The sequence below is a fragment of the Clarias gariepinus genome, chromosome 21, assembly GCF_024256425.1.
Source record: "Clarias gariepinus isolate MV-2021 ecotype Netherlands chromosome 21, CGAR_prim_01v2, whole genome shotgun sequence".
Classification (NCBI taxonomy): domain Eukaryota; kingdom Metazoa; phylum Chordata; class Actinopteri; order Siluriformes; family Clariidae; genus Clarias; species Clarias gariepinus.
Window position 1 is genome coordinate 24,554,850 of NC_071120.1, and position 26,672 is coordinate 24,581,521.

Consider the following 26,672-nt stretch of genomic DNA (forward strand, 5'->3'; position numbering starts at 1 on the left):
ACTATACCACCGTGCCGCCTGTTGTTGTTATATAATTATCTTATTTCATATGTGTTATTTTATAGATTTGAAATCCCCGCTATTGTTGAAGAATGTAGAAAATAAATCACTAAACAAAAACATAGAAATTTTCAAGTGATCCCAAGTTTTTGAGCGGTAGTGTAAGGATTTGAACGACTTTGATAAGCTCCTGTGGGATGTTCCCAGTGGTCAGGACATATTGTACCAAAAGTGATCCAAAGAGGGAAAACCAGTGAACATGGGTGGCCAAGGCTCCATGGGGAGCGAAAACTGGCCCGTTTAGTCCAATCCAGTAAAAGTGCTAGTCATGAAAAGGCTCATGCTGGTCGTGACAGAAATGAGTGTTTTCGTTGGAGAAGGGAGGACATACTCAATATTGTCATAATGTTATGGCTGATTAATGTATTTAATAGTAATTTCCAACCAATTTTGTTTATTTAGCTGGTCAGCATTTAGTAAGATAATGCAATATACCTGATTATATTTAGTAAAATGTGCTAAGCTGATTAATCAGTAGTGCAATGCTAAGACCTGTATTGCACCAGCCAAATTTTTCACCTACTGCAAACTGAGAAAATTCACACAAATTACCTCAGAAAATATTCTTTATTATGTTTTTTTGGTAATGACTATAATAATAATAATAATAATAATAATAAACAAAAAAGATAACGAACAGATTGATTTCAGACTTTTTTTTGCACTTGTTTAGAGACCCGGAACCATTTATGCACGAACGCGGGATCCGGTCGGAACTATTTCGCGGTCGGACCGCGGCGTTTGTTTTGCCCCAGCAATAGTTAAAAAAAAAAAACGAACAAACAAAAAAAGAGAAAAAAACAAGTTCAAGCGATTAAAATTATTTATCGGATAGTGATCGGATATGAGATGGAGGGAGAAGATGAGCTTTCGGACTTTCGAAAGCGGTGGAGACATGAGCTGGAGAAAAAGACTCGGGTGAAACATGACAGTGCAGGTCAGTCTGAGAGCAGACACAGAGATGTGGGAGAAGCACAGAGGTGTGAGGACCAGCCTGGGTATGTGTCTATCGCAGAGGGTCTGCTGGATGGAAGGAGCAGCCCTCTACTGGCCAGGATGGAGGAGGAGAGAGTGAGGAGGAAGAGACATCATCATCATCATCATCAGCTCCTTTCTGCTCCACACACTCAGAAGAAAGCTCATCTCACACTCATAGACCAGTTCATTCAGGATCTGGTAGGTTCAGGATGTAAGAAAGTCTTCTCCTTAATGCTTTCAGTCTCCTGCACGCTAAAACTCATTACCGGGGGTGTTAGAAGATAGAAACACTAATTAAAAACTAATTTTAATTCTTTTCAATCTTCACTGCATGAATAAAAGAGAGGTTTTGTCTGTACATCGGTCAGAACTCGCTCTTTTACGATATCTTTCAGAAAAATATCAGAAAGCCTCAGAAAATGTCTCAGTCTTTATGTCTGTGTGTCTCTTCAGACAGACTTTGTCACTGATTTTGCCAGTCCTTAGGTAGAAGTTAAATCTGCGCCATAAATAAAATCAAGTAATGAGAAATTACGTGTCAGATTATAAAAAGGAAGTCTTAAATCGACATCTAGACAGAATTTAATAAGACTTTTTGCAGTACGTTGATATCTGCCTAAGTTTATCCTGCAGCATGAGTGAAATCAAAATGTTAAGTAACAGCGACGCTGTGTGCCGGATTTAATAATCTACTTAAAAATAAGCTACTAATGCGCTACTCGCTCAATGTAAACAAACACCTGCACCAATAGATATTAATTAGAAAAGCTAAGCTGAATATCTTTACTGGGATAAGTTTATATTGTCCGCTGCTAAAATAACAGCGCTGAAGTGATATAAGTAAGTTTTAACGCACCTAAGTCATTTTAAGACAAAACCTTTTCTTTCTTGGTGTAAACATGGCGTGTACATAAACTTTTCTGTAAAAAAAAAAATTATCTTTGTTGTAGGTAGACATGTACTGTACGTGGGCTTCAACCTAAAAAACTAATATCACTGATTACATTAAAGCTGATCAGATTATTTTTAGCTTTAAACCTTTAACTATTTCTAAAACCTTTTTTTCTCGTAAAGAATAAATGAATGAATGAATGAATAAATAAATAATAAAATATGGAAATGAGTTTGAAAAATGTGTGGAAATATGTATAAATTGTAATTATTGTCCCTGATGAACAAGCCGACGGCGACGGTGGCAAGGAAAAACTTCCTGACTCCCAGACTCAACCGGTAGCCCATCCTTTTTGCAATACTGTGTGTTAAGCAGCTGGAAGTTCAGTATAACAGCAAATGTGTTTATGTTAATATGACTTGTTGAACGCTGAGGAACAAAAGGTGTTTTTGGGAATGAGGAATTTTTTCTATAGAGAATCCATGAATCTTTATCCTAAATCTATATCATGGACCAAAAGTGAATGATGATGCTGTTGTTTAGTGTTGATAAGACACCAAATCACCAGCTGCCCACATTACTAACCCTTCTTCATCTTTCCTCCATCTGACCTGTTTAGAACGAGGTGAACGAAATCCCCTTCTTCGACATCGAGCTGCCATACGAACTCGCTCTGAAGATTTTTCAGTTCCTGGACAAAGCTGATCTGGGACGATGCGCTCAGGTAACCTGTTCCATCACTAGTGATTTTATTTTATTTCATACTCTAACTGACATCAAGTGTCAAGGAGTTTCACAGAGTTTGACTGTTTTTAATGTCTTACTAATGAGATTTTTTCTTTCCTGTGCGTCAGGTGAGTAAATCATGGAGGGTTTTAGCTGAGGACGAGGTCCTGTGGTACAGATTGTTCCTTGAGGAGGGGTATAACCGAGGGGCAAGTGTCTCTGACTCCCCCTGCTGGAAAAGCACACTGAGAGACTGCTCAAACACTGAAAAAACTGTTAAATACAACTGGAAGGTGAGACGCTGGAACAGTTATCAAATGCTTTTTGAATTTTCTTTAATATCATAATAAAATTTTTAATTAAATATGGAAGCTTTTATCTTAGTTCTTTTCTGCATCCTATAGAATCGGGTCGGGTCCATCAGCCAGCTGCAGTATGAACTAGGAAAAGTGTTGTGTGACGTCTGGTCCTGTGACAGACTCGTCATTGCTGGGTGAGTGTCTCTTTATTCATCAGTGAAGCTTAATTTATTTAAACACGTGTAGTGGTATCCATACTCACAACGCAGATTCACAGAAATCCAGATGTGAAAAAAAAGTCTTTGTGGCAGCATGAGAAAGAAACAAAGACTTGAAAGGGAACAGTGTAGATAAAGAATAAAGAAGTCTTAGTGGAGGAAGTGTTATGGCTAAGAGGCCGGAAATAAACAGAAAACAGTACAGGGCTTAAAACAGGACCTTGTGGGACACCACATTGTACGAGGCGCATTTAAGTCAAACTGGGACTGAGATTTCAAGCACAGCACAGTAATGAGTCTCTTAGCCAAAAACATTTGAATGGTGCGAATGTTTTAAAGAAGGTTGTACTTACATGAATGACGATCCCAGCCAAGGTGGCTCAGAGCCCACTTCAGTTGTTCCTGTGAACGAGTCGACCACCTGATTCTTAAAAAAATCGATAAAGTGTTAACAACTTGCAGAAGAGACGAATCGGTCTGTGGGAACTGTACACACAATCATTCATCAACACCATTTGCATGTTACAGGAACTCGGCTGGGAGTTATTGCCACGTCTACCGTATAGTTCTGATCTCATTCCAAGCCATTTCCACATGTTTGGGGCAATAAATGAGTTCCTGGGAGGCTGGTGTTTGAGACGTGAAGCAGGCAGTCTGATTATGGCTCCGGGGTACCGAGAACCTTGTCAACCTTGATGGTATCCAAGCACTAGTTCAATTCAATTAGGTTTTATTTGTGTAGCACTTTTAACAATTGACATTGTCGCAATGCAGCTTTACACACTCAAAAGAATTATTTAAGTTTGTATGAAATGTGAATGTGTATGACGACAGTTGCAAGGAAAAACTCTCTGAGATGGTAATAGGAAGAAACCTTGAGAGGAACTAGACTCAACAGGGAACCCATCCTCATTTGGGTGATAATAGATAGCCAGGATTGATCTGTCATACCGTGTGAGACTGGAAGTTCAGTTTAACAGAAGGGTGGGGCACTAGTGAAACACTGGGATAGTGCATTAGTGTAGCAGGAGATTATATTATGTTTTTATTTGCACTGATCTTTGTGTACTACTCTATGTGGATTAAATTGCCCCATGAGGATAAGTAAAGTGTTTTGAATTGAATGTACAGAGAAACAAAGGGAGTTTTAACTCATAACTGTGTTCGGTTACGCCGGACGATCAAAAGTCCCAGTTTGACTTGAACACATCTCATATACTGTATAAGAGTTTTTTTTCCAGGATATAGACAAATACTTTTGAAGTAGTCTGGGTGTTTTAAGTAAGTTGTTGGTATGTTGGTACATTGTTGTTGTTTTTTGGATAAATATAATATAATAATGATAGTCGTAATGATTAAAGGGTTTAAATCAGTTTAGCTATTTATTTTTTATATTCCTTTACACCTCTTCTTAAAAAAAAAACCTGTTGTGGTTTTTGACTCAGCGTTTCTAACATTAGGCATTTCCCCCAGGTATACCTCAGGTGATGTGCGACTATGGGACACTCTCCACTGGGACTCGGGCGCTTTGAATCTCCAGCCTGCTCATATCATGAGAGACGAGATGCCGCTGCCATACGTTAGTCTAGTACAAGTCACCGATACCGTAGCCTGCGCTGCTTATGAGAATGGTGAGAGGTTCGAGGGTTTTATGTTTAGTCCGTGCGTTCGTTTATTACCGCCATGTGTGTCTAAAATCTGTCCGGATTTTCAGGGTGTGTCGCTGTTTGGAGCACCGAATCTGGTGTCGAACCTATCCATCATTATCAGCACCTGCAGCGGGTGTGTGCCCTCGATCTGAGCTCCGACGCTCCAGTCCTGACCTCTGCATCAGGGTCGGAGGTGCGAGTGGACGCTCCAGACGATCGGGGCTACTGGAGGACTGTGTGTCTCACCCAGTTGAATAAACCTGTAAGTCTTGTATGTAGAATGAAATCTATCACAATCAAGACCCCCTTTTGGTTTTTATTTCTTCTTAGTTGCATCTGACACTGGAGACTCCTTCCAAAAATGTTAACTAGACATCTCCTATATCTGTTATTATTACACACTAATGCTGCTACAACAGTATTGGAAGAAATAAAGTGTGTAATGTATCAAAGGTCTTTAAATGTGTGTAATTCTGGATGTTTAGGTGGAAGGGGTGTTGGTAGTCCCAGGAAAGCGGGAGAGCCCGCTGGTTTCAGCTTGGGCCGGTGAGAGTGTGTATCTTCTGGAACCAAGTAAGAGGAAGGAAGAGGATGAACAGGAGGAAGGACCCAGAGTGCTCCACTCTGTGTATGGTCACCCTGTTACCTGCATGGATGTGAGCGCGTACAGAGCCGCCGTGGGTGTGAAGAGCTGCGGGTGGGGCATGAACGATGGAGGGAACAAGGTTAGAGAAACAGATACTTATTGTATATTATAATGTTTAATGCTAATGGATGATTTACTTATTGATTTAAAATAAAAAAATAAAAAATCCAGACCTGCATAGTGTCGTAAAATAGTTATTATTGAAATACCCCAAAAAGTTTTAGATACAAAAGAAATACAGTTTGTCTTAGGTTTATGTAATAACAATAATAATAATTCAACTATTGGATGGATTGGTATGCTTTACTTTGTATATTCGTGTCAAAGGCGTATAAGACTCACTTTGTTGGACTTAAAAACAAATCCGACTTGTGAACACGCTCCCAGAACAGAACTTGTTTGTAAGTTGGGGACTATCTGTATTGAAATCCTATTGCATCTAATTTTGGGAGCGGCACTAAGGATTGCCCTCCATCCAGTGCCTGGGTTCAGGTATTAGGTAGAACTTGAACCTGCATGGCAAGCAAGAAGCCAATTCCATGATCCAGCAATGCCCAGAGGTCTGTTTATACAAGTGTTCTGAAATTTTATGGTGCCCCTTTAGAAGTATTTGTGGAGTCCAGACCTTGAAGTGTCGGCTGTTCTGGTGGCAAAAGTCATCAGACCTACAGAATATATACACAGCCAAAACGTGGTATTTTAGGATAGGATCATATAACACCATTTTCCATAATAGTTGATGCTTCTTATCTCACGATACATGAAACTTTTAGATTTCACATGAAAAAGCATAAACCTGAAAAAGTGTCTTATTCTAATAAGCAAAATTGTTAAGATATTCCAACCTGAATTTGACATGGTTACGGACACTACAGATTTTTTTGCTTTTTAAGCTTTTACCAACAAACAATTTAAGCAACAGTTTTTACAGGTCGTATGCTACTAGAAGCTTACAGCAATTTTGGTATCATAAAAAATATGAAAATTTTAAATGATTATTGTTTGAAGTGAGACAGTACAACACTGAAAAATGTCGATTTTTGGGGCACATATAAAATCATCTCTCTAAAATGGCTGAAGTTAGCAACCAGAAATCTTTAGGAAAGCATGATTGGTCACTTCCAAGTGGCATAAACTTCAGAAGTAACTTCTTTGGCGAACACATTTTCTGTTAAAAAAAAAGTTAAATCACCACCAATTCTGTGTTTTGTTCTAGATTTATTAAATTATATATCTGGTTTGTTTCCCCGAGCGAGACATTCTCTTTTAGGAGTGACAGGAGACAATGAAACCTGAAGAGTATTACCGATGTGTAATTACGTTTTCGTTGCTGTGCCTGCAGACAAACTCATTTCACAAAGATAGGTTGTTAAAAATCGAATCAGGATTTTCAGTGCTTTTGTGGCGATCTCAGGATGTTTCGCTTTGATTTTAATTCAGAACGTCTGCAGAGTTGATGTCGTCCCAAACATCGTGTTAAGGCCACATCTATTATACAGAGCGGGCCTGGAGCATGTGAATCACCTTTTGCGATAAACCCGTAATTATTTAGGTACAGTAGGACTTTTGGCCTTTTCTTTTTAATGTGGCTTTTTTTTTTTGGTGAGTTAGCTGGTGAGTTAGCTTAACTTATTGTAACATTAGCATCATTTTATCTGGCAACAAAACTAATATAAGTGTGGGAAAGAAATAAATACTTTTTATACAGTATGTCCAGTAAAACTGAAATCAAAGAATATTTCAAAAATAATAGTCCAAATTTATTATATTTTTTTATTATACACCAAATGCCACAATTTTATTTATGGCCATGAAATAATCTTTGTTTTGTGCATTTCAGTAATTAATCTTTAAAATCCATGCTTAAAATCTGTTGATTTTATACAGCATGTCCAGTAATTGGGAAAAAAAAAAAACTTCTTTTATTTACGATGACATAATAATCTTTGTCATAATAATCGCTGTGCATTTCAGTCGTTAATCTTTAAAATTCATTCCTGTAATGCATCCAGTAAACTAAAATATAAAAACTTCTAAATTGAAATTTTTTTTTTTCCCAACAATTAAACATCACCCACTTTTATTTATGATGATATAATAATCTTTGTTCTGTGCATTTCAGTAATTCATCTTTAAAATTCATTCTAGTTCAAATAAAAAATATATTCTGTATATCCTATGCATTTCAGTAATTACTTTTTAAAATTCATACCTATATCTGTTGATTTTATTCAGTGTCAGGTAAACTAAAATTTTAGAACTTTTATTAGAACTTATATAAAAAATTATTTACTTTTCTAAACATTTAACATTAATCCCCTTTTATTTATGATGATGTCATAATCTTCGTCTGATGCATTTCAGTTATTAACCTCTCTTGTTACGTGACATTTCTTGATATAATGTGTGTGCGTGTGTACGCATTCCCAGAGCATCTGTGTTATAAACAGGTGTTATACATTTGGGGTCCTTTCAGAAATAGGCCCTCTCCCTTTAGAGCCACTTACCTAATTAGTACAAGCCCCGGGTCCCAAAGTTTCACCTGTGAGACATCTTTTTGTTTTTAGTCTTGACATTACAGAGAGAGACAGAGCTTTATTAGTCTCGTCTATGACTCAGACATATTACACTCTGATATTTTACATTACCACTAAAGTCCCCTCTCAGAGGACTTGTTAGAGTTTAAGCAGTATTGGTCACCATGGTCATCATGTGAAAAAGACTAACAATACTTTGCTCCGGTGTGTATACTATTTTAAAATACACTATTTATGTCGCAGGAGACTTGACCAAGAAAGCTAGTCTGTTGAGATGCTCACCTGAGCTCAGGTCCAGCTCTCAGAGGAACGCATGGTTAGACGGAGTAAAGTGTAAAGCAGGGTGACTGTTGATAGTAATTAGATGAGTGCATGATGGATGTGTGCAGATGGTGTCTCTGTCTGTATTAGACAATAGCTTGGCTCTGCTTCCCCGCTGACATCACCACCATTTAAACACTCTCATTAGCGAGACGAGCTTCAAAACCACCGAGAAGCAAACGCCGAATCTTTGAGTGACAGAACAATTTCTCAAAGCCCTGTTCCAGCTAAATGATGTCAGGGGAGGAATATGTCACCCTCTAAACAGCCTTTTTGCTCAGAAAAGCAGAACGATGAATAATTTTTAGCTGGGATTTACATTTTGTCCTCTCTCGTGAAGTATCTTTGTGGATTCTGTTTCAGTCCTAGTATATAAGCTGCTTTTTATTTTTCAAAATCAAAATCACTTTGACTTTTTAATTAATTTAAAGATGAATAAAAGTTAAGTTAAAATTTAATACATAATTCTATTATTAAATACTCATGTAAATGAAGGAAGGGCAGTGGTGGCTCAGAAAGTTAAGGCTCTGGGTTACTGATCAGATCGTCAGGAGTTTGAGCGCCATCACTGCCGGGTCACCACTTTTGGGTTCATGGGCAAAACCCTCAGCCGGTGCATGCAGTATCGGTCCCAAGCCTGGTTAGAAAACGGGAGGGTTGCAGTAGAACGTGCATCCGGTGTGAAACCAGTGACAAATCCTGCAGATTAAATTATCCAATGTGACGATACCTATAATAAAGGGGACACACCCGAGAAAAAGGAAACTCTTGGAGTTGATGTAGAAGTAAAGTGGAACTAAATTCCATTTGATTAAACAACAGAAGTGGGAAAATGCCACTTTTCTACCACCTCAACATTTGCTGAGTAAAAACTTGACCTAACGCGAAGAATGCGAGATAAGTCTTGCTACTAAGCAACAAGACGACAGAGCCAGTTTGGAAAGATAACTAGAAAGGAACGATAACTAACCAATAAGGGCTAGTTATCAAAGTCTAAAATATTGTTAAAAAGTTATTGTAATGTACAAAATTTCACTCACCAAAGTATAAGGGATGATAAGAATTAATGGTAGTTTAGGGCGATAGGGGGATAGAGCGATGGAGGATAGGGCATGTGTAGTCACAAGCTGCTAAATCAGTAGGGTCTTGTGTATGCACGAGGCAGTAGAGAGAAATTTCACTACATGATAACAGTAGTCATTGCAAATCCGCTTTTGGATACGCTTTTGTTCAAGCCCATGGCATACATGTACACATAAAATGATCCAGGTGATTCTAACAGTCCATGCCGGTTACGAGGTGTAAAATTGAACCATTTGTCTTTGCCATTGAAGTGTCTTCAGAGCAGGATGGACTCTAAAGTGAACAAAATCATCCTAACAACTGGCTGAGAGCTCTGGCCGAACCTGTTAAAATACAGTGGCGAGCACTTTACACTGCAAAAATTACACATTGTGCTCAAAACAAAAAAAGGATGACCTTTGAGGTGAGTGTGCAAGTCCATCAGCTAGCCTCAATCACACTGAAACAAGCAGCATGGACAGTGACTGCATTACAGTTTTGCCATGTTTCCAATGAAACTCAGGCTCCTTATAGCAGGCAACCACCTTCTACTTGTTCCAGAGTCTCTCAATAATAAGCAGTATGGACTGGTTTGCTTCTTCTAGGTTCTCAAATTGATCTCATAGAGATCTGGTATTTCCTATTATTTTTTAGAAATTAACTGATATGGCTAGACTGCACTAGTAGTTTAATTTGCTTACCCATGATCTCCTGAAATGGGGACATTGTAATACAGACTTTAAGTTAAATTGTCCTCTGTCCTTTGACAGAGAGATCGCCTATGGTGCATCATGGGTTCTGGTGAATGAGAAACCCTGCCATGTCCCTTTGGTAGGCCCTTTGTTTGGGTTTGCTTGGAACATTACTTGGCTCTTTTATCTGGCCCCATCACCTGGCCCTTCACCTGGCACAGCCCTTGGCTCATGACCTGGTTCCTTTCCTGGGCCATGGCCTGGCCCATTCCCTAGCAAATCTCCTGGCCTGTTGCCTGACCCTTTCAACTGGCCCTTCTGCTTGGCCTTCCACCTAGCCTGAACTCTGGCTGGTCACTTGGCCCATTCATTGAACCATCACCTGGACCTTTGCCTGGTTGATCGCCTGGCCAAATCCCTGACTGAGCACCTAGCACATCACCTGGTCCATTGCATGGCCCAGTGGTCTTTGATCTTGTCTTGTCATAAGGGCTGGTGTAATTCCAGCAAGTCAGGGTAAGCCACATTGCAGATCAAATTAAAGACCCTTTTGTTAAGTAATAGATTCCCCTCAAAACAGCATTAGAGTCCATGGAAAATTCATGGAAAGATAAAAGGGGGACTGTTTCTGAATTAAAAGTATGTAAGGTCAAACTTCAAGCTCTTCATTACTTCATCTGGTCTGAGAAGATTTGTTTCATTTGAGTTCATTCAATTTTGATTTTTTTTGTCAGGCTTTGTATGCTAGGACGCATTAACCCTGTCTACATCTCTCACACAACTGCTAATAATGCCTTGCGGTATGTGAGAATTCAGTATCCCTTCACTATTGCCTTGGTAAAAACCATATAAAGACATGATTATAACCCCCTGAAAAGGGATAAAAAATATCTAGGGTGTCTGGAATAAAACAGTTTTAGATCGCACAGTATAAACCCTATAACCTTTGTGCAGCGAAAGTTCCTAGTCTTGTTTTTGTTCTACACCCACTCTCGACATACCTCCATTTTGCCAATTCATGATTAACACCTTTTCTGCCTGCATGTCATTGTCATGTCTGCCATCGCCGTCACGTGTTGACGGGGTTTTCATACTGTGTGAGGGGAAGTTAGAGTTGCCAGCACACACACTGGCAAATCTGAGGTGTTTCTGTGTTTCTTAACGAGCAGGCATATGACTCATTAAAACTTGTTAATGAAAGGAAGGAGGCATCCAGAGTTCACTCGGTTGTCGGTGAAAAAATTCACACATTTAAAGCGATGCCTTGACGACAAAACTTGTGCCTTGATAACGATACTCGTGCTTAATTGTTAGCATGGTATTAGGACTAAAAGGACAGGGCGTACTGTTGTAGAAAAATAAGAATAAAGATAAGGCGATGGGGAACAACAGCGTATCCCGAAGTGTTTATTCCTAGTATACAATAAAGACGCGTTTTCACGGGCAAGTTCATCTCCATGTTAGGCTTGGAGAGACGACTTGCAACTAAGGTCTCACCTGCCATCCAAATCTTTGGGTAATACCGCCATCCAATGGCAATGGTTAGAAGGCAAGAATAGGATGATTGCATTTTGAACACAACCTCACAAGCCTACTGGATATTGTTTGGTTGTTACAACTGGAGAACTTGTGTGAAAGCACCTTAACACTGCTATTCTGTCAACACAATAGTGCCAACAATGGTCCAGCGGGATAATTTATGATTTTTGACCATTGCTTTGAGAATACAGATGTTAAACCAGCAGGTAGACCTAAAAGACGATTGACCTGATGGAAAATCCAATTTACTGAAAGGGAAATGACTCATTTGCTTGCTCTATTGATTACTGTTTCATTTTTGTTGAATCTATCTTGATGAGCATTGACCTGTGAATTCACAAACCTCGGTTATGTAAGCCAACATAAAACAGCACCGTGGTCTTGTTCTTTAAAAAATGGTTGATTAATTAAATAGTGCTTGCATTTTTTCAAACCTTTGCTGCTTTCTTCCTGTTGTTTAGCGAATGACTGACTAGTGTCAGCCTAATACCAACATTTTCAATATGTTTTTCAATACTTTTCTGTAAAAAAAACAAAAAAAAACAGACAAAGCAGACAAAAAGTTCAAGGTTGTTGATCCGGCCTCTAAATTCCCCAGATCTCAATACAAATGAGCATCCGTGGAATGCTCGGGACAAACAAGTCTGGGGCATGGTTGGCCAACCCACAGCACCCAAAGGATCCGCTGAGATCATCCTGGTGCGAGACATCACAGGACAATCCCAGCGGCCCTGCAGAGCCACGGCCCGAGGGGCCAGATCTGCCACTGTGGTACAAAGGGAACTTACACAATATTGTACACAATGTATCCTGACAATGTAATGTAATACATTAGAAAACTCGCAGTAACTTTAATGGTGAAATCGTACACAGTCGCCGCAACCTAACTTTATCTGTGTTTCTGAGTGATTAAAATTTATACATAAGTCCCCTACATATAAACAAGTTCTGTTCCGAGAGCTCGTTTCGTAAGACCAACAATTAAATTAAATTAAATTAAATTTGTATAGCGCTTTTAGCAATTGTCATTGCCGCAAATCAGCTTTACACATTTAAAAAAAAAAAATTAAGTTTGTTTGAAATGTGAATGTGTATGAATCAAAATGGTCAGTTTGTCCCTGGTGAGCAAGCCGAGGGCGACAGTGGCAAGGAAAAACTCCCTGAGATGGTAATAGGAAGAAACCTTGAGAGGAACCAGACTCAACAGGGAACCCATCCTCATTTGGGTGAAACAGAAAGCAGTAAATGATCTGCATTTATACAGTGTGTAGGGTGGGAGGCAGTTCAGCTATAATAGCTGATGTTAATTGATGTTCATATGGAGTCCAGGTAGTTATTGAAGACTCCGGTAGACTTGTAAGAAGTTCCAGTCCTGATCTATCGAACTGTCAAGTCCCCAGAGAAACAATTGCCAACACCAGTCGAGGCCAGAACCATCTTCTAGGTAGAGAGAATCATCCCTAGACACCAGACGCAACAAACATTGTCTAGGTACTAGGATACTAAGACAATTGGCTATACACAGTACATGACGAGCAACGTCTGCCATCTTTTCACCTTGCTTCATTCTCTCAATTTTTTTCACTTTTGTCTACATCATTATTGCTTGGCGGTTCTTAGCAGTACCATCTTTATCGTGCTGGATAGTAATGTAACCATTATTTTAAAAATCCTGGTATAGTACCGTTTTCATACCTCTAGCTCTGTGGTACTTGTGTAAATGTTGACTGGAGGTCCTACCACGGTTACACAAATAGTCCCAAATATAATGATTACCATTGGCGTCCATTGTTCCTAGTTCCTGAATGGATTGATGGACGGATGGATTCTCTGTCTTTAGGCTTTCCTACGGCATTTGTTTTGTTGTTGGACAACAACAGTATCCTAAGACTGATGATTCCTTAAAGGAAAGCAATCACCAACCATGTTCACTAGACTCTGCGGTATGTGTTTAGTACCGGTATAGCATGCAGCACTACAGCTGATGTTGGGTTTTTGTCATAAATGTCTGTTTGTCTTGTTTTGTTTTTTCTTTCTGCCTTCGAGGTTTTCTTTGATAGTAACGCTGACACGTCTTCGCCTTTATGATGCAATAGTAATCTTATGTAAAGCACACTCTCATGGGATGGTCCATAGGGTGACTTCAACACCAGCTAATTTGTCCCTCGGTACTTATTTATTAGACGCTAGTTTACATCTTGTTTGTTGTCCTTCACTGCACTGTACTTATTTGTTTTTTCAGCCGGACTACAGATTCTGAGTGGCTTTCATGTTTCCGCGAGTGTGTGCGAACCATGTTGTGTGCCTGGAACACTTACACACTTACAAACAGGAAGCCAGCCACACAAAAAAACACACACACACACACACACACGCCATGCGCCCAGCTCACGCTGGCATACCCAGAGGCGCCACTTTCACATTTAGCAGACAGTCTGTCTGGCGAAAACGCAGCACGGTGTTGCACCATTAGGTGCTGAAATTGAGAGATGTAGAGGAGTTTATTTACGAAAAATCCCTGCTAGACTTGAAAAATATATATAATAATAATAAGGCGACGTGAGTGCAATCAAAAAATTTGGTATCCATTTAGGCTGAATAAGGAGAAAATGAATTAATTGGCGCATTTCTCGCCGCATCTTCGGAAAATTAACTTCATGTGCATGATAATAGCGTCTTTGTCCCCGTGCCTCTTTAGTGCTCAGCTATAATTAAGTACTTCAGTAAGGATGTACAAGTAGCACATGACACACAAGCCTAATCCGCATTCAAGCAGTTTTTTTTTCTAAACACTCGTGCACTGATTAGATTTTTCATGTTTCTTATTAGTGCTCGTATGAAATGAAGTAGTACTCGTCTAGTCTCGCTCTGTTTTTTTTTTTTTTTTTTTTTTTTTTTTTAATCAAGGACACGTTGCTTACGCTGTTTTTTCCGCGGTAGCAAAAAGGATCCGCTACTCTTCTAGAGAACAAAGAGTCAGGTTTTTTTTCTCCTCCTTTCCTCAAATCCATCCGCTTGTCATGTTGCGCATCTTGCCGAGGTTTTGGCTCGCTGGAGGGCAGAGCTCAATTAAGAGTGTCTGGCCCGTTCTGGTGCCACTAAACATCTGGCACCTTCACAAAACTTACATCATGCAGCTCTCTCTCTCTTTCTCTCTCTGTCTCCGCTCGCCTTGCTTTTGTTTGATTTCTTTATCTGTCGGTTCAATTATTCATGTCCAATTTGGCTTTTCTCCTTCCTTTTTTTTTTTTTTTTTTTGCAGTGTAGCAGTAACCACCAATTTGCCAATTTTGGAGTAGCCATGTTGCCAGCTAGCTGGAGCCCTTTTCATCCAGCTGTCGGCATCGGATTCGTTTTATTCAACATTTTCCTTTTTTTCTTTTTCTTTTTTTAATATGACGTTTTTGTATAGCGAGTCATTTCTGAGCGATGGCTGAAGCCAGTTCTCATTTGCGCGACGGTCATAAGTGTGAGGCGATAATAACTGCTTGTAGACTTGCCGCTTAATTATTTTAATCTCTTACCTCAATTGCAGTGGATTAAATAGAGAGTTAAAGCTATAATCACCGTCCCTGCTCTCAGAGATCCGCTTCATTACCCAGCGTTGGACTGTAGACTGGATTGTGGAATGAACATGGTTGGTGATTGCTTTCTTGTAAGAAGTCTACAGTGGTAGCGTACTGTTGTTGTCCAACAACAAAACAAATGCCGCAGGAAAGTCTAGGGACTGAGAATCCATCCATCCATCCATCCATCCATCCATCCATCCATTTATCCATCTAGGAACCTCTGTAATCCAACCTGGGACCATGGAGGCCAATGGTGACCATTGTATTCATTCCCATATGTATGATCGTGGTAGGACCTCTGGTCAACATTCATACACTACGGGCAATTTAGGAACATCAATCTGCAGTCTTTGGGCTGTAGGAGGAATCCAGAGTACCTGGAGGAAACCCACCAAGCACAGGAGAACATGCAAACTCCGGGAATCGAATCCAGGACCCTGGACAGTGCTAAGCCACTGTGCCTCCAGGCCCTGAGGGTTCTGCTTCTTTTTGCAGGTTGTTTGTAACAGCTGCATTTTTAAAGACTGAGGACATATTAGTGGAAAATCTAATCAGCTTGATTTAAGCCCTGGCCATATGAAAATGTAAAAGGACAATAAGCAGGGAATGTTTTTTTTATCCTCTGGTTTATTGTTTGTACACACACACTAGAGAGTCACTTCAATGAGTTTTGAATAAACTAAACTTAAGTGCTTTTTGTATTAAGTTTTTTTTTTCTACTTGTACAAACTGCGAAATTGAGAGGTGTGGTGACTCATGTCGAGTCGAACCCAGTCAGTCGTCTGCGATGAGCGTAAGTGTAACGTCTCTGGAGCTCGAACAGGTGCCTGTGTTGGAGTTGGAAACCTGCCATCCTCACAGACTCTCCATCTCGGATCACACCATCCTCTCATCTGTTTTTTTGTCTTGCTTCATCACTTACCTTACAGTCCTCAGCATCTTGCTCTGTCCTCAGGTTCAGGTGTACAGCCTGGAGACCGGCCAAGCCGAGCTGGTGTTGGGGAACTCGGCTGGAGACTTCACCTGCATCAGCCTGAGAGATGCCCCGCTACATCTGCTGGTGTGTGGGAACAAAGACAGGCGGTACGTCACGTGTGCACATGCACGCACACATGCACAAAAAATCTCTCACCTACTTCTTTCATCTTTCTGGCAGCCGGAAAGCCTCAAGTGACTGTAAGTGTCTTAAACAAGCTGGGATTAATAACCTAGCAGCAGCGTTCTCATTTACATACAGCGCTGTTGTGACTCGTTTTATCTGATGTAATGGATAAGACTATTATAGCGTAGATATTAGCATAAATCAAGTCTGGTAGTGCATAATGGATTCTTTTGTGTTCCTAGCACCTGAGTCTTAGCAAAGCAGAACAAAACATAAAAGCACTCGCACGTGTAATAGGGCGTCTATATTTCTGTTAAAGTTGCACTCAAATTTACATTAGATTACATACCGTATATAGCTCTCATTTCTTAATTAGTTCTTCCAAAGACCCAGACTTTCCTTTGTGTTTCATGTGTCCTTGAGGAATAGTTCTCCAAAGTTCCTGAAGGACATTTTTGTCTCTCATTTTTAGTCCAGTCCCTGTATTTAGGCAGTAATAGCAGAAATGTATTTGTTTGTTTGTTTAAGCCCACAGTGACCTATGGATCATTCAAGCATAAACTTGAAACATAACTTAAGGCAAGAACCAGTGAGAAACTGGTGCGGATGATGACAGATGATCAGGCCGGTGATTAGTTACTGCTGATGCTAAATTTAATGCTGAAACAGACGAGAGGGGAAATGAGGCTGCTGCCGAGGTTGTTGTATAAACAACTGATTTTTAAATGATATCATTAGACAATTTGCAGCCTGTCACAGTAAAACATTTCTGCATGTTTCTTTAATTTGATATTCATAATTTATAATGTTGTTATTTTACAATCAAGACCCTTCGGGAGTGACAAGGATGGATAGGATCAAGAATGAGTTCATCAGAGGGACAACCCACGTTAGATGTTTTGGAGATAAAGTCAGAGAGGCCAGATTGAGGTGGTTTGGACATGTTCAGAGGAGAGATGGTGAATATATCGGTAGAAGGATGCTGAGGTTGGAACTGCAGTAAGAAAGTTATTTGGTGTGAGAGAAGAGGATGCAGAGGATAGAGTTAGATGGAGGCAGATGATTCGCTGTGGTGACCCCAGAAAGCATCATTTGCTTCTGCCGTATTTTTGTATGTGCCAAAGACTTTTGCACAGAACTATAAGTTAAACAGTTGTTAAATTTTACTGAGCTTGCTGGAGAATATGAGTTCTTCTGGTAACTCTGTCACACTCGCTCCTTTATATTTTTATACAAGCCCAGGAGCGTACATTAGATTTTTTGTTTTCATCTGAAAACTGGTCTGTCTTGTACTATTTTTTTTCTTTACACCCATGCATATATTCTCTTGCAAAGTTATTTATTTGTTAATTTTTAATTTCTATAAGGAAATACTGAAAATTTTGTACATAATTATGCAGACATAATAATCATATATAACAATATATATATATATATATATATATATATATATATATATATATATATATATATATATATATATAATGTTTGTTGAATTATCCGGCAGATCATTTTGCTACTTTCTAGAACTAAATCTATCTTTCATTATATTCATTGATTGATTTATTATATTCTTATATTACAAAATTCTAGTCATAACCGATTGACTTAAGATGTGTGTAGTTGATTTTGTAGTTTCTTATATAATTTTGCATTTTTATTTTCTACTTCTCTTCTGCAAGCGATGTGTAAAAGTTCTGTATGAGTTTAGATGGTAAAACCTGGGCTGGTCTGAGTGTTTCAGAAACCGCTGATCTCCTGGGATTTACCTGGTGTTTATCTACTCTGGTGTTTATACAGAATGGTGTACAGAGTACAGCGTGGGAGGCGGTTCTGTAAGTGAAAATACCTTGTTCATAAAGGAGGTTGGAGAAAAATGCCCAGGTAGGTTGGAGCTGGAGGAAGAAGGTAGTGTAGTACCTCAAATAGTAACTTAACCTTGGCTTGGTGGACAGAAAATCATCTCAGCATGCACAAAGCGTGAGGTGGATGGGCTACAGCAGCAGAAAACCAAGTCAGAAGTCCTTTTGCTGTTGCTCCGCAACGTTATGTGTTCTATGGTCAGATAATGATTCGAATATACGGTTGAAGGTTTTTTCATCAATGGGTTGTTTTCTTTCCCGACGGCACGGACACATTGCATAAACAATGCCGTGGCGAATGTGTGCCGTAAGAAAAGCGGAAGTATTTTAAAGAATTGGTGAAATGATTGGCAAAATGAAAAGTTGTATGTGGAATTAAACAAAACAAAACAAAAAAACACACACAATATTCGACTAACCTGAACATTCCTAAAATATTTTCTGCCTAATTCTTTTTTTTTTTATTTGCACATTATTAAAATATCGATTACATTTTTTTAAATTTTACAACAGACCTTCTATATTAATATGTATAAGTCTATATACTTGTGTATATCTTTTATCCGATTCTTTATTTCATTCTATTCAATTTAAAGATATTCCACTTTTCCTGAAGTTTATTTCCTCTCACAGTCTTCAAGAAGCCCAAGCCTCCATCTTGTCATTATCTGTTCCTTTTTTCTTTTTTTCTTCCTTTTTTTTCGCTAACCTTTGAAAACTACTGCAAAAGGATTTGAAAGGCTCAGACACTTATCGTTAAAGAGGTAGAGCAGCTGAAAAACTCTGCCGATAAAAGGATGGCGTTATTATCTGAGTCTCATCACCCCGAGGAGATTGATTAAGTGGACAAAGAACTGCTTCTGCAGGAGAGAGACAGTGTATCTGTCTTGAATTCTCCACAATGAAACAAGCCCCCTAAACACATCTGGAACCTGCTTCTCCGAGCACGAGTTGCTGTGCCAAGTAAAGAGGCTTTCAGTCGCACTCGTGCCTGGACAGCGGGAGCACTATTTGGCAAGTAAAGAAAAGCTTGGCAGGCCTTTGTAGATAAACTCCTGCTGCGTTTTCACTCGGGCGATAAGTACACAGCCAAGGGTTGAGGGCCTCATGTTGCGGGGTCCAGCTGTGGCCCCTTTTAATCGTCGCCGCATCCTTGGAGTGCTGAGAGAGACAGAGAGGGAAAAAGAGAGAGAGAGAGGAAGAGGCTCTTACCTTTTGTCTGTCTCTGTGATGGAGCCGCTCAACAAAATGATCTGTGTGAGTGCCAGAGATAGACTCTCCGTCCAAACCCCCAGAGCGGAAAGGAGGAAATTGAGGTCTGGGTGGCCATTAGAGTGGCCAAAGGCCAGGCCCTGATGCATGCATTCATCCCTCTTTCCAATTAATGAGAGAGAAAGAGACAGAGACGGAGAGAATGGACCGATTATATGTAAATAAAATGAGCTGTAACGAGCGGGTGGATATGTAGGTTTGTAACGGTGCGCGTGTTCGTTCCGTAGCCTTCGGTACGGGAGTTTCGGTGCGTGTTGTGATCTTCTCCATTGACAACCACTTTCTTGTGTACAGGATTTGAAAAGATTACGTTTAATAATATTTATATAAAAAAAAAACTTTTGTTCATGTTTCTTTTGCAAATGCCTGGTAGCAAATTAGTTTCTCAATTAGCGAACTGTACAGTCAATGTTTTAGATTTAACGAACAGATAGGATGTTAAATATCAGTATGATTATAAATCTATTTAAAATTTAAAATTTTAAATTTGGTGGTGTGAGCAGCTATGTTGATTCATTGTCACTTCATAAACAGCGGGTAATTAAAAATAAATAAATATATAAAAAAATATATTGTTGCAAGCAACGATGAGCGGGCCCAAGCACCTTGCACTATCGACACCATCCATGGGGGGCGCACCAGAAATTTCAAGAGGACATACCAAATACCAATATGACATAATTTTAGAAAAGGGGGAATTTTATGTTTAACCCTCCAACAAGCCCCAAATGCTGGGAAAAAAACATCAGATTATTATGTCACTTATTCAGTAGAGCCTATGACACGCAATGTGAAAATTGTTCAGCTCAATAAGCTGTAAATGTGTGCTGGATTTTTGCATGCATACGTGCAAGTGTGTATAAGTTATGCAGCAAAATCTCGTGTAAGGACCCCATGCCACATCCAGGGCCCAGACTTTCCAGGGCAGGCAATTTAGTGACAATGTTAAGACCTGGATTCAGAAAAAAAAAAAATCTTTAGAAAAACATAAGAGCCCTTCGCACACAATGACATCAACAGTTTCAGAAACCAGAATAATATTTCAGCACTAGCATAGCAATGACGATGATGTCATAGCTATCATAGTGTTTGGGCCCGAAATAATAGTGTCACCAGTAGCAAATAGTACTTATAATATATATATATATATACTTATGGCCAGTTTATGACTGTTTCCAAGTTCATACACGTACACCTTTCCTGTTATATTGAGCTTCCAGCCACGAGCCACACAGTATGACTGCAGATCAATCCTGGCTATCCATTATCACCCAAATGAGGATGGGTTCCCTGTTGAGTCTGGTTCCTCTCAAGGTTTCTTCCTATTGTGATCTAAGAGAGTTTTTTTTTTTTTTTTTGCCACCGTCGCCCTTAGCTTGCTCATTAGGGACAAACTGATAATTACAGTTTATACATATTTATACAAACTCATTTCCATAATTTTTTGATTCTCTAAAGCTGCTTTGTGACAATAATCATTATACAGTATAAGTAAAACTGATTTGACAATATGGTATTTTTCTACACTGTCTCGCTTAAAAAAAAAAAAAAGTTAGCATTTGAGAAGGGTCAAATTATAGGGCTGCATTAAGCAAAGCAAACAACTAGGGAGATCTGAAAATACTGGAACTGGGTTTAGAACTCAACACATTCTTGTTGAACCGTCGGCTTTGTGGAAAAAAAAAATCATGGATGAGATCATTTTAAACACTTTTTTAGGTTGCATGGTAAAAACAATTAAAACAACAGCTACAGTATGTTTAATAGTGAAAGTAAAAGCATCTATTTCCATACGCACACAATGTGATAAGAACTCATAGGATTGGGACTAAACAGCTGTGTGTCCATAAGAAAACCACTTGTAAGTCAGACTCATCAGGAAAAAAGGCTTGAATTTGGTAGAGAGCATTAATATTGGAAAAGATCATGTGATCTGATGAGTCCAGATCGAGCCTATCTCAGAGTGAAGGTGGGAAGGGAAAATGCATATTTTATTATAATATTAAAACATATGTTTAAATGCTGCTACAAAGGTAAGAAAAAAACAAGTTTATGAATAAGCGCAGAAAATAGAGAAAATAAAAATGTTATCAGTGCTCCAGAATAAATTAGTAATTTGGATTAAATAGTAATAATGAATATTAAAAGTTGAATAATATTAAAATTAGTAACTACTCCTAAAGCGCCCCAAATCTGACCAAAATTAAAATTTTGAGCTAAAAAAAAAAAAAAGAACGTAACTGATGATTTGTCGTCTCTCCAAAAACACCAGTATAACATGGTGTGAGTGAATATTTATAACAAACTGTCCACGGTGTTTCAACTCGTCTCGTCCCCCTCCAGAGGCGCTGGCACAGGACCTGTTGGAAACCCCTACTTCTGATTTATCGAAGGAAACGTGTTCCTCGACAGCTCACTGAAATCATCTCGCCTTCCAGCGTGAGATTAATGGAAGTTAGGAAGTGCCAGGGACAGCATCTCACTCGCTCCGCTTCCGCTCCCGAGAGCGAGCGAGCGAGACAAAGGGCCGTCTCGGTGAAATTAAACTCCACAAAGACATGTCCACACAACGTCCACTTTAAAGCAGTGACTCTTGCGTTAAATCGTGCTCAGAAGGCGGAGTAGCTCTAAAAACCGGACCGTGGCGTTTTTTTCCCCCCCGCTCGTCTAGGCGTAATTAGATTTCGGTGATTAGGAGCGCGTCCATGTGCGGTTATCTCTTGGCTGCTTTCGGTACCATTAAGCGACAGCGGCACAGATGGTTTCTAAATCCTTTGTGCCTTTTTCTTGGTCACTTATTATGTTTGCTTTGGCCGGCAGCCAACCGCTCAATCTTCACAAAGACTCTCTGAAGGTTTGGAAATGAAGAGTGGAGTGACCTGGTGAACTGTTTTCCGAAATTAATTTCTACAGTTACTGATGAACACAAAGAACCAGCATCCATCCATCCATCTTTTTTTCTTTTCTTTTTTTGTTCATGGTTGCTGTTACTCTTGCGCAGGGTGCGAGTGTTTGACCTGCGTTCCGGTGCCTCGGTGGTGTCGCTGTACGCCCATCACATGGGCGTGACCACGGTGCAGGCGGATGATTGGAAGATCGTGAGCGGCGGAAACGAGGGACTGGTGTGCGTGTGGGAGACGAGGATGAGCGCGAAACTCTGGGAGATGCACAACAGGTGAGAGGAAGCAAGAATATGATTTACTGCCAATTTTATCAGTTAAACATAATGGCCTTGCTTTTTCTACTTTAAATGATGTTTTTAGATTAAATCAATTAAGTACAAACTTTACTTATATGCCAATGGAAATGGTGGAGAATCATCTGGGATTGACTTGTATTGGGTGGCTCAATCGGTTATGGCTGTGGGTTACTGGGTTACTGACCAGAAGTTCAGGGGTTCAAGTCCCAGCACTGCCAAGTTGCCACTGTTGAGCCCTTCAGCAAGACCCTTAACCCCATCTGCTCCAGGGGGCGCTGTAACCTGTCCGATTCTGCGCTTTGACTCCTAACTGGGATAGACGGAAAAAATAATTTCACTGTGATGCATGTACAAATAATTCAATTACTTTATTATAATAATTGGGCAGGCTGTCAAAGTATGAATAGTTGCACCATGTAATGCACCATCTGCAGGATTGTAGAGGAATTGCAACATTTCATCACCTAAAACTCAAACACACAATAATAATAATAATAATATTAATAAAGCAAAAATAATTGCAATAATGTCCCTCCACCTCTATAATCAGTCTTAAATGGAGATCTGCTCTGAACTCTTCTTTAATAGCAAAAAAACCCCCACTAAAATTATCCGTCTCTATAGTGGGATTAAACTCAATCTGCATTTTAGTATGATGTAATAAAGTGCAGCATTTAACATTACCCATCCATCCATCCATCCATCCATCCAGAAACCTCTGCACTCCAACTTGGGATTGTGGCGCCAATGGTGGTGGTTATCATTGTATTTATTACCATTTTTATGACTGTTGCATCAACATACACACACTACGGGCAATTTGGAAACACCACTTAGCCTAATCTGCATGTCTTTGGACCTGGGGGTGGAAACCGGAGTACCTGGAGGAAACCCCACCAAGGACGGAGAGAACATGCAGACCCCGAGGTCCTGGAGGTGCAACGCGATAGTGCTAACCACTACAACACAGTTTGTCAACCATCTTAATTTGACATCAAATAACTGATCGATCTGTTCATGTGACACAGCATGGAAGAGAAAGCTTCACACTATAACTTAAGACCAATTTAAAACTATGAATAAACGATTTTTTTAACTCTTCACTCGATTGTTGTCTAGTTGTTTAATTAAATAAGGAGTGTGTGTGTGTGTGTGTGTGTTCGTATAGGCACCCAGTCCGTCACATACGGTTCAACAGCAGCTCCCTGGTGACGGCCAACGTCCCCGATGAAAAGAACCCACGTGGAGCGTGCATCACTGACGATGACCTCACCGCTCACCGCAGGTACCAGAGTTAGAGTAACACGTTACACTGTACACAGCAGCACACATCACTTTCATACTGCAAGTTACTGCCATTGTTTCTACTGTATACAGATTTGTTTTTTGACCACTAGCGCTAACTCTCCCTGTATTGCTAGGATAATGTTGCTAATGGAGCTCTGTCTGACCCGAATAGTATAGGTTTTTATTAATCTCATGTCATAAAGCTACTTGTACCGCAAATAATTCTTACATTTAGGTAAAATTGGACTTGCATTTGTCGATACTAGAACGAACGTGCAGAAGGATCACCCACTTTATTGATATATTTATTTATTTGCTTGCTTACTTGTTAACCTACCTATTTATTTACACACTTACTGTACTTGCTAAACTACTTAAATAATTACTTATTTATTTACGCATTTACTTATTTGCTTGCTTATTTACTCACTGGTTTAAAAGTTTGGACACACCTTCAGCCTCCATGGTGTTTTTTGATTTTTTTGGCTTTTCTACATTAACATAAAACGATGCCGAAGGCGTTTATCCAAAATATGAAACAATCTCTTTTGAAAGTTGTAATTTAGACTGGTTCTTAATGCTTACTTACTTACTCGCTTATTTGATTAGTTATTTACTTTAGATTTAAGAGATTTTATTTGCCATTTGTTCACATACCAACAGTATAAGTGAGTTGGATTTTTTTTTTTTGCACAGAAGCGCTCTGAGTCAGTGATAAAAAAAGGGATAAAGTATATTAACGTATATAATTAATACTTACGTTAATATTTACGTATTAATTTCCATAATTATTTCCCTACCTTTCTTCTTACTTATTTATTTACTTTTTATTTTCTCATTTACCTGCATATTTCACTTATTTCTTCATTATTAGTTTACCTATTATATTCATTATTTATTTCCCTACTTGTTTATTCATTACATTAGTTATACATTTATTACATTGATTAATTATATACTTTTTCCTTACTTTTGTAAAAAATGTTTTTTGCTTATTTACTTCCTTATTTATTACATCATATATTTATTTGCTTACTTATTTAATTACTTACTTATTACATTACATATTTTTTGCTTTCTCATTTAATTTCTTGCTTACCTACTTATTTATTACATTGCTTATTTCTGCATACTTACCTTATGTATTTATTTGCTTGTACACATATTTGCTCACATGTTTGCTTGTTAGCTAATTACTTTATTTAATAGCTTAAAACATTTCTAATTGTCCTATGAAAACCTTCTGTATGTTTGTGAAAGCTTTAAGTCACATAGACTTCCTTTTCACGTTGCTCCATGAATCAGTGTCACATCTCAACCCTGCTCCTGTCCATGTAACTCTCTCATGCAGACACCGGGGGGCGATCTGCTACTACGATTTCTCAGTGGATTCCTCCTCCCAGGAGCACGTGCTGCCCATCTGCAGGTCCGACTACACCGAGACGACCGGCTACAACTACAACATCGGCCTGGTCACGCCTTACGACATACTCGCCGAGCCTCATGGCTCGGGGCTCTGACCCACAATGCACCAGGGCAAGGTCAATAAGAGACTGCAGGATTCTTCACGAAAACTTTCGGACTGTATATGATGAAATACTAGATCTATAAATTTCTTACTTGGTTTTATTTTAATATTTAATTCATTGTATTTTCACAGACGTGATATTTCCGTGATTCCTGTACTGTGTAACAGTGATTTATTATTTTTTTTTAAATAATGTCATTTTCTTTTACATGATTGCAGTGATTATTTAAAATTCAAATCCTTATTGGTTTATGTGGAAATGTACCCTTTTTTTTAAGCCTCGTGTTGCACAAAACTCTACAGTTGATAAACAATATTTCTCCTCTAGTGCTTCTGTTCGTTCAATGTCTCGTCTGTATAAACAGGTGGAACTTGAAAATAGTAGCCGGAAGAACCGGACGGAGTGGGTGTTGGGGTAAACTGTACCACCCTGACTCTTTTTTCTTTCTTTTCCTTTCCTGAGCTTGTTAACCCCATGTGACCGCTCAATTTCTTCCCACACAATGAGAACACTGACAGTAATAATGCTCATTGGAGTGCTTTTTAATCAGTTAAAGCGATGACTTGTGGGGAAAAAATGGCTTGTTATTTCATTTATCATAGAGATGAAACTAATGTATTTACTGAGTAATGAATGTCTGTTTCATGCAAAACATTTTATTATAAATACAGTTTATAATGTCACAGACATCGTTATATTCTTGCTTTAAATTAGTATTGTAATTTTATATAATTTTATATAAAAAATATTATTTTACATTACCTAACCCTATGTAATGTAAAATAATATTATTATATACAACTGTTTTTCAGAATGTTCAGTTTTCTTATATTTCCATATTAGCCAAGATTTATGGTACCACTTATACTATACTAAACTATACTATACTATACTATACTATACTATACTAAAGTTCCCTCCTGCTATAACAAGGTTGAATCACTCAAGCATGTACAATTAAAGGGATAAATGATCAAATAATCTTAAATGTTTCAAAAAAAACTTTAATAATATTTAACATTGACCAAAAACCTAGTGACCAATCAGAATTAAGAATTCAGCAGCCTGTGGTTTTTAAGAGGAAGGAAACACCTTGGCACATGCTCTGCTGATTTTGATAATATCTTTCCTTCTGCTTATGAATGCATTCTTTATTTGTTAATGGTTATAAAAAGAAAGATAAAAAAAATGTTGTGTTTGTACATTTGAATAGGACGTTTTATTTAAATAAGG

At 38.8% G+C, this 26,672-nt stretch overlaps 1 protein-coding gene across 1 annotated transcript; it reads left to right on the forward strand.

Moving 5' to 3' along the window:
• The first annotated feature begins 800 nt into the window (after positions 1 to 800).
• Positions 801 to 26,008, forward strand: fbxw8 (F-box and WD repeat domain containing 8). The gene is made up of 11 exons (XM_053481316.1): positions 801 to 1,236; positions 2,550 to 2,654; positions 2,785 to 2,949; positions 3,061 to 3,149; positions 4,647 to 4,804; positions 4,888 to 5,084; positions 5,308 to 5,547; positions 16,144 to 16,271; positions 22,426 to 22,599; positions 23,792 to 23,908; positions 25,262 to 26,008. The coding sequence occupies exons 1-11, from the start codon at positions 910 to 912 to the stop codon at positions 25,428 to 25,430; spliced, it is 1,869 nt and encodes a 622-aa protein (XP_053337291.1). The 5' UTR covers positions 801 to 909; the 3' UTR covers positions 25,431 to 26,008.
• The last annotated feature ends 664 nt before the right edge of the window (positions 26,009 to 26,672 follow it).